The following is a 12,921-nucleotide window of genomic DNA, read 5'->3' as shown; positions in this document are numbered from 1 at the left end:
TAGATTCCAGCCTGTAACTCACTCCCGGGTATCTGTTCTATATATTAACCCCCTGAACCCCTCGATTAGATTCCAGCCTGTAGCTCACTCCTGGGAATCTGTTGTTCGATATATAAACCCCTCGATCTGAATCTCGCTCCCGGGTATCCATTCTCCATATCGTTGATGTTCCGGTCCATTGGATCATGGAAGTCTGTCGAGCAGGAGGCAGCGGTGAACCTGGGGAATAACGCAGCCTGTGTGAGAGCTGCACCATTTAACTCGGGTTTTAAGTCGTTAGTTAGTTGCTGGAAACTTAAACTGTCAGAATCTTCCCTCAGAATTGAAACTGACTGGCTGCTCAAACTCTTGCAGGTCTGAGAAAGCCTTTGAAGAAACTGAGAATGTGAGTCTTGTACAATATCATTTTACTTAAATACAGACGTACAGTCTTGGGAGGGGGGATATTGAGATGTTTCTACGCTCTAGAGCTGTGTCCACGCAGACCTTCTGTCTCTAGGGTATGGGCTACACGCGTCTCTGTGGTGACGTGCCCAAGCGCCCATCCTTGTGTGACCTCCAGCAGTGAATAATGATCGACTATTCGACTGTGGGAGGCGTCACGGCGGAGCCACTCCTGTCTTTTTCCGAGTGGCAGGCAGTGACTAGTGGGGTACCGCAGGGATCAGTCCTAGGACCCCAGCTATTCACAATATATATTAATGATCTAGACGAGGGAACTAAGTGTAATATCTCCAAGTTTGCAGACGACACAAAGCTGGGTGGGCGTGTGTGCTGTGAGGAGGATGCCGAGAAACTCCAGGATGATTTGGACAGGTTGGGTGATTGGGCAGAAGCATGGCAGATGCAATATAACGTGGATAAATGCGAGGTTATCCACTTTGGTGGCAAAAACAGGAAGGCAGATTATTATCTGAACGGCAATAGATTGGGAGAAGGGGAAGTGCAACGAGACCTGGGTGTCCTTGTGCACCAGTCGCTGAAGGTAAGCATGCAGGTGCAGCAGGCGGTTAAGAAGGCAAATGGTATGTTGGCCTTCGTAGCGAGAGGGTTCGAGTACAGGAGCAAGGATGTCTTGCTGCAGCTGTACAGGGCCTTGGTGAGACCACACCTTGGTGAGACCACACCTTGAGTATTGTGTGCAGTTTTGGTCGCCTTATCTGAGGAAGGATGTTCTTGCCATGGAAGGAGTGCAGCAAAGATTCACCAGGCTGATACCTGGGATGGCAGGAATGACGTATGAGGAGAGATTGGGTCGATTGGACTTAGACTCACTGGAGTTTAGAAGAATGAGAGGGGATCTCATTGAAACTTATAAAATTCTAACAGGACTAGACAGACTGGATGCAGGAAGGATGTTCCCGATGGCGGGGAAGTCCAGAACCAGGGGTCACAGTCTAAGGATAAGGGGTAAGCCATTTAGGACTGAGATGAGGAGGAATTTCGTCACCCAGAGAGTGGTGAACCCATGGAATTCTCTACCACAGAAGGCAGTAGAGGCCGATTCATTAAATATATTCAAGAAGGAGTTAGATATATTTCTTAAGGCTAAAGGGATCAAGGGGTATGGGGAGAAGGCAGGAACAGGGTACTGAGTTTGGATGATCAGCCATGATCTCATTAAATGGCGGAGCAGGCTCGAAGGGCCGAATGGCCTACTCCTGCTCCTATCTTCTATGTTTCTATATCTTGCCCTCCACAGGCCTGCGTTATCTTGCGAGATTTAGTGGATCACTTACCCGGGGCACTGGGGAGACCAGTTGAAGCACCACAGCTGCTATCCTAGCCAAGATTTGCTAATTTACAATGTGAAGCATTTACCCAGTGAGCTAAGAACATAAGAACATAAGAAGTAGGAGCAGGAGTAGGCCATACGGCCCCTCGGGCCTGCTCCGCCATTCAATAGGATCATGGCTGATCCGAACCTAGACTCACGTCCACTTCCCTGCCCGCTCCCCGTAACCCCTAATTCCCTTATCAGCTAGGAAACTGTCTATCTCCGTTTTAAATTTATTTAATGTTGCAGCTTCCACAGCTCTCTGAGGTAGCAAATTCCATAGATTTACTACCCTCTGAGTGAAGAAGTTTCTCCTCATCTCAGTTTTGAAAGGGCAGCCCCTTATTCTAAGATTATGCCCCCTAGTTCTAGTCTCACCCATCAGTGGAAACATCCTCCCCGCATCCACCCGATCAAGCCCCCTCACAATCTTATATGTTTCGATAAGATCGCCTCTCATTCTTCTGAACTCCAATGAGTAGAGGCCCAACCTACTCAACCTTTCCTCATAAGTCAATCCCCTCATCTCCGGAATCAACCGAGTGAACCTTCTCTGAACTGCCTCGAGAGCAAGTATATCTTTTCTTAAATATGGAAACCAAAACTGTACGCAGTATTCCAGGTGTGGCCTCACCAGTACCCTGTATAACTGAAGCAAGACTTCCCTGCTTTTATACTCCATCCCCCTTGCAATAAAAGCCAAGATTCCATTGGCCTTCCTGATCACCTGCTGTACCTGCATACTAACTTTCTGTGTTTCATGCACCAGGACCCCCAGATCCCTTTGTACTGTCACACTTTGCAGTTTCTCTCCATTTAGATAATAACTTGCTCTTTGATTTTTTCTGCCAAAGTGCATAACCTCACACTTTCCAACATTATATTCCATCTGCCAAATTTCTGCCCACTCACTTAGCCTGTCTGTCTTTTTGCAGGTTTTTTATGTCCTCCTCACTCACTGCTTTCCCTCCCATCTTTGTATCGTCGGCAAACTTGGATACGTTGCACTCGGTCCCTTCCTCCAAATCGTTAATATAGATTGTAAAGAGTTGGGGTCCCAGCACTGACCCCTGCGGAACACCACTAGTTACTGATTGCCAACCCGAGAACGAACCATTTATCCCCACTCTCTGTTTTCTGTTAGATAGCCAATCTTCCACCCATGCCAGTATATTACCCCCAATCCCGTGATTTTTTATCTTGTGCAGTAATCTTTTGTGTGGAACCTTGTCAAATGCCTTTTGGAAGTCCAAATACACCACATCCACTGGTTCCCCTTTATCCACCCTGTTTGTTACGTCCTCAAAGAATTCAAGCAAATTTGTCAAACATGACTTCCCCTTCATAAAACCATGCTGACTCTGTCCAATTAAATTATGATTATCCAAATGTCCTGTAACTGCTTCCTTAATAATGGACTCCAACATTTTACCAACCACAGATGTTAGGTTAACTGATCTATAGTTTCCAGCCTTTTGTCTACTTCCCTTTTTAAATAAGGGTGTTACATTAGCAGTTTTCCAATCTGCTGGGACTTTTCCTGAATCCAGGGAGCTTTGGAAAATTACCACTAATGCATCCGCAATCCCCACCGCCACTTCTCTCAAGACCCTAGGATGTAGGCCATCAGGTCCAGGGGATTTATCCGCCTTTAGTCCCATTATCTTACCGAGTACCACCTCCTTAGTGATTTTAATCGTGTTTAGCTCCTCCCCGCCCCCCCCCCCCCCCCCCATAGCCCCCTGTTTGTCCAGTGTTGGGATATTTTTAATGTTCTCTACTGTAAAGACTGATACAAAATATTTGTTCAGCGTTTTTGCCATCTCCATGTTCCCCACCACTAACTTCCCGGTCTCGTCCTCTGAGGGACCAACATTCACTTTAGCCACCCTTTTTCTTTTTATATAACTGTCGAAACTCTTGCTATCTGTTTTTATATTTTTTGCTAGTTTACTTTCATAATCTATCTTCCCTTTCTTAATTAATCTTTTAGTTATTCTTTGCTGGCTTTTAAATGCTTCCCAATCTTCTATCCTCCCACTAGATTTGGCTACTTTATATGCCCTTGTTTTCAGTCGGATACTATCCTTTGTTACTTAGCCACGGATGGCTGTCTTTTCTTTTACGCTAAGGGGGAAAGGGAAGGCTATCTATTGATATTGAGCAAACCGGATCCTTGGAATCAATTCAAGGTTCAGATGTCAGGCAGATTTAGTGATCTATCTGAAACCCTTCATTATATCCGCCTGTAATGTGTACCCAGGTAGCCATTATTCTCTAAGCAGTGAATCGGGTGGGGGAAGAGGGATTGGGAAATCAGTCTCCAGTCACCTCTGTTGGAGGCGGATGTTGGATGATTCTGGGGTGGCCTTGATAAGGAGACAACCTTGGCTCGTGGGCAGCACTCTTGTCCCTGAGTCCGAAGGCTGTGGCTACAAGCCCCACTCCAGAGACTTGCGCACACAGCATAGGCTGAGGGAGCGCTACACTGTCGGAGGTGCCGTCTTTCGGATGAGACGTTTTTAACTGAGGACCTCTCGGGTGGACGGAAAAGATCCCACGGCAGTATTCAAAGAAGAGCAGGGGGGGGGGAGTTCTCCCCGGTGCCCTGGCCAATATTAATCCCTCTATCAACACCACTAAAACCAGATTATCTGGTCATTTATCTCATTGCTGTTTGTGGGAGCTTGCTGTGCGCAAATTGGCTGCTGCATAAAGGACGACGTGCATTTCTATAGCGCCTTTCACGACCACCGGACGTCCCAAAGCGCTTTACAAGTAATGTAGTACTTTTTGAAACAAAAACAGACAATGCTGGAAATACTCAGCAGGTCAGGCAGCATCCGTAGCGAGAGAAACAGAGTTAACGTCTCCGGCCAATGACCCTTCGTGTCCGAACTGGAAAAAGTTGGAGACGGAACCGGTTTTACGCAAGTGCAGGGGCAGGGAGGGGAGGAAAGAACAAAAGGGACGGTCTGTGATAGGGCGGAAGGGAGAGATTAAATGACAAAAGGGATGATGGTGCGAGGCGAGAGGAGATGGTAATGGGACAAGTTAAGAAACAAAAGATGGGTCTAGATGAAGTGTAAATGGCAATGGCAGTACTTTTTGAAGTGTGGTCACTGTTGTAATGTAGGAAACGTGGCAGACAATTTGCGCACAGCAAGCTCCCACAAACAGCAATGTGATAATGACCAGATCTTCTGTTTTTTTGTTGAGGGATAAATATTGGCCCAGGACACCAGGTAGAACTCCCCTGCTCTTCTTCGAAATAGTGCTATGGGATCTTTTACATCCACCTGAGAGGGTAGACAGGGCCTCGGTTTAATGTCACATCCGAAAGACGGCACCTCCGACAGTGCGGCGCTCCCTCAGTACCGCCCCTCCGACAGTGCGGCGCTCCCTCAGTACCGCCCCTCCGACAGTGCGGCGCTCCCTCAGTACCGCCCCTCCGACAGTGCGGCGCTCCCTCAGTACCGCCCCTCCGACAGCGCGGCGCTCCCTCAGTACCGCCCCTCCGACAGTGCGGCGCTCCCTCAGTACCGCCCCTCCGACAGTGCGGCGCTCCCTCAGCACTGCCCCTCCGACAGTGCGGCGCTCCCTCAGTACTGCCCCTCCGACAGTGCGGCGCTCCCTTAGTACCGCCCCTCCGACAGTGCGGCGCTCCCTCAGTACCGCCCCTCCGACAGTGCGGCGCTCCCTCAGTACCGCCCCTCCGACAGTGCGGCGCTCCCTCAGTACCGCCCCTCCGACAGTGCGGCGCTCCCTCAGTACTGCCCCTCCGACAGTGCGGCGCTCCCTCAGTACTGCCCCTCCGACAGTGCGGCGCTCCCTTAGTACCGCCCCTCCGACAGTGCGGCGCTCCCTCAGTACCGCCCCTCCGACAGTGCGGCGCTCCCTCAGTACAGCCCCTCCGACAGTGCGGCGCTCCCTCAGTACCGCCCCTCCGACAGTGCGGCGCTCCCTCAGTACCGCCCCTCCGACAGTGCGGCGCTCCCTCAGTACCGCCCCTCCGACAGTGCGGCGCTCCCTCAGTACTGCCCCTCCGACAGTGCGGCGCTCCCTCAGTACCGCCCCTCCGACAGTGCGGCGCTCCCTCAGTACTGCCCCTCCGACAGTGCGGCGCTCCCTTAGTACCGCCCCTCCGACAGTGCGGCGCTCCCTCAGTACCGCCCCTCCGACAGTGCGGCGCTCCCTCAGTACCGCCCCTCCGACAGTGCGGCGCTCCCTTAGTCATGCCCTGGAGTGCCCGCCTCGATTTTTGTGCTCAAGTCTCTGAGCGGGACTTAAACCCACAACCTTCTGACTCGGAGGCAAGAGTGCTACCCACTGAGCCACTGGCTGACAGTGACATACAGGCACTTCATTGGTTGTAAAGCGCTTTGGGATATCCTGAGGCCGTGAAAGGTGCTGGAGAAATGCAAGTTCTTTCTTTATAAAAGTACATCATTAGGTTGCTTGAGAGGACAGGGTTGCTCCAGTAACAATCAGGCACTAGTTGGGCCTCAACCTGTTTCAAGAACAAACCTAAATATTGGACCGTCTCTTTCTGTGTTGGCTCCAGGACGAAGAATGAAAGCAACGACAAGCAGCCAGCTCGCAGGGTGTTTTTCCTCGAGGGCGCATCTAACAAGAAATTTATACCACGAAAGTCCACAGGTAAATGGGAAGGGGTTGCATCTGTCTGTTTTTTAACAAGTTATTTCCCCTGAGCTCACCCTGGTTCAACAAATGAGATTTTTTTTCATTTTGGCGTACAACAATTGGAAGACATGATGTGTCTTATAGTACGGTACCATAGTGGTAACGTTACCGGACTAGTAATCCAGTAGGCCTGGACTAATGATCCAGAGATGGGAGTTCAGATCCCACCACGGCAACGGGGGAATTTAAATTCCGTTAATTAAATAAATCTGGAATAAAAAGCTAGTATCGGTCATGAATCGGATTGTCGTAAAAACCCATCTGGTTCATTAATGTCTTTTTAGGGAAGGAAATCTACTGTCCTTACCCGGTCTGGCCGATATGTGTCTCCAGACCCACAGCAATGTGGTTGACTCTTAACGGCCCTCTGAAATGGCCCAGCAAGCCACTCGGTTGTATACCACCACCTTCTCGAGGGCAATTCGGGGTGGGCAATAGATGCTGGCCTTGCCAGCGACGCCCACATCCCGTGAATGAATTGCAAAGAAAACGGTGGGAGTGTAGCGTGCTTGGGAGGGCAAAGCTCTCCACCACCGGGGTTTTCCTCGCCTCATGCCTGGGGCTACGAACAATGATGGACAGGAAAAGACCCCCTGGTCCATGGAGCCGGTCCCACACAACTGTGATGCCTCGTCCACCCCAGCCGAAACCAGCGTGACCTCCTGGGAGGCGATAAACCCAGGCCAATTTAGTGGTGGGGGGGGGGGGGCGGAAACCATCAGGCAAATTCCTCTCCGACCCATCTCGACGATGGGAACTAATCCAGGAGATCGCTCTGGCCCTGAGCATTCCCTGCAGTGCCTACCTTCTGTAAGAGGTGATCTCTGTCCCAGCCAGAAACAGGTCCAGCTCTGGCTTGAAGGAATTCAGCGAATCAGCGTCCACTGCACGGGACGGCAGCCTGTTCCAGAGGTCCGCTCTTCTCTGGGAGCAGAACCACCTCCAGACATCTAACCTAGACTTGGCCTTGTACAGCTTAAAAATGTGACCCCCTGGTCCTCGCTAATCTATTTAAGTGGAACAGATTGTCAACTGGAACACAATCTATTCCCTTCACCATCTTATAAACCTCAATCAGATCACCGCTAAGCCTACGCTTCTCCATCGTGTAGAGTCCCAGCTCTTTTAGCCTGTCTCTGCTGGAGAGTAATTGACGGAGATTGATTGGTCAACAACTCCTTTTATCGTCGTATCGAGCCACTACCAGGATATAAAATTCATACAGGGCTTGACAGGGTAGATGCTGAGAGGCTGTTTCCCCCTGGCTGGAGAGTCTAGAACCAGGGGTCACAGTCTCAGGATAAGGGGTCGGCCATTCAGGACTGAGATGAGGAGGAATTTCTTCACTCAGAGGGCGGTGAATCTTTGGAATTCTCTGCCCCAGAGGGCTGTGGAGGCTCAGTCGTTGAGTATATTCAAGACTGAGATCGATAGATTATGGGCACTAAGGGAATCAAGGGATCTGGGGATCGGGCAGGAAAGTGGAGTTGAGGTCGAAGATCAGCCATGATCTTATTGAATGGCGGCGCAGGCTCGAGGGGCCGAATGGCCGACTCCTGCTCCCCTTTCTTGTATTCTTAGAATGGTAGGAGGCAAACTAGATGGACCTGGGTCTTTTTCTCATCTAGCATTTCCTCTGTCCCGATTTAGAAGCGAGACATACAGGCTTGGAAGGTGCCCAGGTTTCATTTCCTGGTCCATGGCGAGGTCGGTGGATACGAGCGGGGGCAGCACTTGAGGTGGAACGGTTTTGACTCGGCGCCCTGTGGCTGGGGAGAGAAAGGAGAATACAGCCTGGGTTCCCATTCCAATCACTGATTCATATGTGCAAGCGTACATAGATAGGAGAGTATTGGGCTTTGGCTGTGATGCCTCCCATGACTGAATTCCCTGCCGATTTTGAAGACTAGCCCCTCACAGCGCCAGGGACCCGGGTTCAAATCCGGCCTCGGTTGACTGTCTGTGTGGAGTTTGCACATTCTCCCCGTGTTTGCGTGGGTTTCCTCCGGGTGCTCCGGTTTCCTCCCACAGTCCAAAGATGTGCGGGTTAGGTTGATTGGCCATGATAAAAAATTGGCCCTTAGTGTTAGGGGGGATTAAATATGTGGGGTTACGGGGATAGGGCTTGGGTGGGATGGCTGTCGGTGTAGGGACCGGGTGCTAGGGTTTGGATGATCAGCCATGATCTCGTTGAATGGCGGAGCAGGCTCGAAGGGCCGAATGGCCGACTCCTGCTCCTAGTTTCTATGTTGCTTTGTTGAGTGAGATACCGGTGGGACACCGGTTCCCATGGAATCATATCCTCGTGGGAGTGGGGAGGGCGGGGGGGGGAAACTTTCATCATTCCCCCCTCCTAATGTGTATATAATGAACCCTTTTTATTCTGGTTTCTCGCAGGTCTGAAGAAGAACGAGGTTTATATCGGAAACCTTCCATCTGCGATCGCAGAGGTAAATCGGGATGCTTTTGAGTCATTGTTCCAACAGACGCAGTTTCGTAAGCGATCGGCTTTGCTCCGGGCCCGGCACTCCATAGTTACTGATCTTGACTGTTTCAGTGGCTGCAAAGCAGCTAATAAAACATATGGGATCCTGAGCTTTATAAACAGAGGTATAGAGTACAAAAACCAAGAAGTTATGCTAAACCTGCATAAAACACTAGTTCGACCCCAGCTAGAGTATTGGGTCCAACTCTGGGCACCAGACTTTAGGAAGGACATGAAGGCTTTGGAGAGGGTGCAGAGGAGATTTACTAGAATGGTTCCAGGGATGAGGGATTGCAGTGACGTGGAGAGACTGGAGAAGCTGGGGTTGTTCTCCTTGGAGCAGAGAAGGTCAAGGGGAGATTTGATAGAGGTGTTCAGAACCATGAAGGGTTTCGATAAGTTGAAATAAGGAGAAACTGAAAGGTCGATAATGAGAGGGCCCAGATTTAAGGCGATTGGCAAAAGAACCAGAGGCGACATGAGGAAAAACTTTTTGACGCAACGAGTGGTTAGGATTTGGAATGCGCTGCCTGATTGGGTATGGAAGCAGATTCAATAGTACAGGAAACTCTCGATTTACCGGCGCCTAAATAACCGGAAATCTCGGTTAACCGGCAAAATTCAGGAGTAGGTTCAGGTAAGTTTTACTTCATATTAGTGGCCGTTCCTCGCTCTGTTGGCTGTGCAATCGGGGTTCCTGCACATGTTGCTAAGCAACAGGGGCGCTTGGTCTGCGGCCGGGGTTCCTGCACATGTTGCTAAGCAACAGGGAAGCCTGGATTTGTTGCTGTGTACGGGGCTCTCGTACCTTTTAACTAGACCTCGCTGTAATCCGGACTTTTTGATAAACCGGCACCACGCCGGTCCCGTCGGTGCCGGATAGAAAAGAGTTTCCTGTAGCTTTCAAAAAGGAATTGGATAAATACTTGAAGGGGAAAAAATTGCAGGGATTTGGGGAAAGAGCCAGGGTGGAGTGGGACTAACGGGATTGCTCTTCGAAAGAGCCAGCGCAGACTGGATGGGCCGAATGGCCTCCTTCTCTGCTGTACTATTCTATGGTTCTATAATGAATGTGATTCATGATTACAAGAGTGAGAGAGTTTGTGCCTCAGTTAGATCTCCCTGTCGTATACTGCCCTCGCACAGTGAGGGTGGCCCTCGGTCAAGGTTACTGCAAACCTACCAACCGCGTCCTGCCATTGACTCTCTTCCTCTGATCTTGAATGGCATGTTGGCCTTCATAGCGAGAGGGTTCGAGTACAGAAACAAGGATGTCTTGCTGCAGTTGTACAGGGCCTTGGTGAGACCACACCTTGAGTATTGTGTGCAGTTTTGGTCGCCTTACCTGAGGAAGGATATTCTTGCCATGGAAGGAGTTCAGCGAAGATTCACCAGGCTGATACCTGGGATGGCAGGAATGACGTATGAGGAGAGATTGGGTCGATTGGGCTTATACTCGCTGGAGTTTAGAAGAATGAGAGGGGATCTCATTGAAACTTATAAAATTCTGGCAGGACTGGACAGACTAGATGCAGGAAGGATGTTCCCGATGGCCGAGGAATCCAGAACCAGGGGTCACAGTCTAAGGATAAGGGGTAGGCCTTTTAGGACAGAAATGAGGAGGAATTTATTCACCCAGAGAGTGGTGAACCTGTGGAATTCTCTACCACAGAAAGCAGTAGAGGCCAATTCATTAAATATATTCAAGAAGGAGTTGGATATATTTCTTAAGGCTAAAGGGATCAAGGGATATGGGGAGAAAGCAGGGACCGGGTACTGAACTTGGATGATCAGCCATGATCTCATTAAATGGCGGAGCAGGCTAGAGGGGCCGAATGGCCGACTCCTGCTCCGATCTTCTATGTTTCCCTTCTCTGTGTGGGGAAACCTCTACCCTGGGCCCGCCCACAGTGGTGGCTGTGGCAGAGGGAGACGGTTGGACTTCACGGCAGCCGTTGTGCAGTGGGATCCATTACCCTCTGCCTGGGCCTGCACATTCCCGAATACACTGGCACCCGGTCATGGTAAATGCTGACTCGGGTGATGCATTGACCAGGTGACTGGTCAGAGGCACGCGGGAGACATTCGAGCCCGGGAGATCGTGCAGGAGTCCTGGTGCCGGAGAACCAGGGAAAGGGTAGCGAAATATAAACAGCAAATGCTGGATATACTCAACTGGCCTGCGGAGAGAAACCGTTTCCCCCATCAACATCCTGGGGGTCACTATTGACCAGAACCTTAACTGGACCAGCCACATAAATACTGTGGCGACAAGAGCAGGTCAGAGGCTGGGTATTCTGCGGCGAGTGTCTCACCTCCTGACTCCCCAAAGCCTTTCCACCATCTACAAGGCACAAGTCAGGAGTGTGGCGGAATACTCTCCACTTGCCTGGATGAGTGCAGCTCCAACAACACTCGAGAAGCTCGACACCATCCAGGACAAAGCAGCCCGCTTGATCGGCACCCCATCCACCACCTTAAACATTCACTCCCTCCACCACCGGCGCACCATGGCTGCAGTGTGTACCATCTACAAGATGCACTGCAGCAACTCGCCAAGGCTTCTTAACATAGAAACATAGAAGATAGGAGCAGGAGTAGGCCATTCGGCCCCTCGAGCCTGCTCTGCCACTCAATGAGATCATGGCTGATCATCCAAACTCAGTACCCTTTCCCTGCTTTCTCCCCATATCCCTTGATCCTTTTAGCCTTAAGAAATATATCTAACTCCTTCTTCGGCAGCACCTCCCAAATCCGCGACCTCTTCCACCTAGAAGGACAAGGGCAGCAGGCGCGCGGGAACACCACCACCTCCAAGTTCCCCTCCAAGTCACACACACCATCCTGACTTGGAAATATATCGGCTGTTCCTTCATCGTCGCTGGGTCAAAATCCTGGAACTCCCTCCCTAACAGCACTGTGGGAGCACCTTCACCACACGGGACTGCAGCGGTTCAAGAAGGCGGCTCACCACCACCTTCTCAAGGGCGACTAGGAATGGGCAATAAATGCTAGACCTTGCCAGCGACGCCCACATCCCACAAGCGAATTTTAAAAAAAGTTAACGTTTCATTGACAAACGTTAACTCCGTTTCTCTCTCCACACGTGCTGCCTGACCTGCTGAGTATTTGCAGCATTTTCTGTAATTATTTCAAAAACTTCGGGTATCGGTGTAAAAAGTTGGGATCGTGTGGCAGGGGACCGAAGGATTTCTCTGGATGAACTGAGGGGCTGAATCTGTACTTGTCTTGTGATCAGTTCCTGGGAGTGAAAGGAAAGGAGCAGGAGCGGACCCTAATGATGAAAATGACTTGCATTTATTTAGTGACGTTGATTGAGGGATTAGTATTGGCCCAGAACACTGGGGAGAAATCCTCTGCTCTTCTTTGAATAGTGCCAGAGGATCTTTTACACACACCCGAGAGGGCAGACGGGGCCTCGGTTTAACGACCCATCGAAAGACGGCCCCTCCGACAGTGCGGCGCTCCCTCAGTACCGCCCCTCCGACAGTGCGGCGCTCCCTCAGTACCGCCCCTCCGACAGTGCGGCGCTCCCTCAGTGCCGCCCCTCCGACAGTGCGGCGCTCCCTCAGTGCCGCCCCTCCGACAGTGCGGCGCTCCCTCAGTACCGCCCCTCCGACAGTGCGGCGCTCCCTCAGTGCCGCCCCTCCGACAGTGCGGCGCTCCCTCAGTGCCGCCCCTCCGACAGTGCGGCGCTCCCTCAGTGCCGCCCCTCCGACAGTGCGGCGCTCCCTCAGTGCCGCCCCTCCGACAGTGCGGCGCTCCCTCAGTGCCGCCCCTCCGACAGTGCGGCGCTCCCTCAGTGCCGCCCCTCCGACAGTGCGGCGCTCCCTCAGTGCCGCCCCTCCGACAGTGCGGCGCTCCCTCAGTGCCGCCCCTCCGACAGTGCGGCGCTCCCTCAGTGCCGCCCCTCCGACAGTGCGGCGCTCCCTCA

At 51.4% G+C, this 12,921-nt stretch overlaps 1 protein-coding gene across 11 annotated transcripts in view; it reads left to right on the top strand.

Moving 5' to 3' along the window:
- LOC147086415 (tudor domain-containing protein 10-like) overlaps positions 1–12,921 on the top strand; it is a 48,232-nt gene that overhangs the window by 1,551 nt on the left and 33,760 nt on the right. For 5 of the 11 annotated variants that reach the window (XM_085978505.1, XM_085978503.1, XM_085978512.1 and 2 more), the window contains exons 2-4: positions 355–385; positions 6,342–6,436; positions 8,879–8,931. In XM_085978505.1, coding sequence (XP_085834631.1) covers positions 384–385; positions 6,342–6,436; positions 8,879–8,931 — 150 coding nt within the window. In that variant the 5' untranslated portion in view covers positions 355–383. The remainder of the gene's footprint in view (positions 1–354; positions 386–6,341; positions 6,437–8,878; positions 8,932–12,921) is intronic. The other 6 variants (XM_085978509.1, XM_085978507.1, XM_085978508.1 and 3 more) reach the window with 2 other exon arrangements.

The sequence above is a fragment of the Somniosus microcephalus genome, unplaced genomic scaffold (genome assembly GCF_052327205.1).
Source record: "Somniosus microcephalus isolate GS21.2 unplaced genomic scaffold, FLI_Smic_1.0 unresolved_chr7, whole genome shotgun sequence".
Classification (NCBI taxonomy): Eukaryota; Metazoa; Chordata; class Chondrichthyes; order Squaliformes; family Somniosidae; genus Somniosus; species Somniosus microcephalus.
This window is presented reverse-complemented; position numbering and strand designations above follow the sequence as displayed.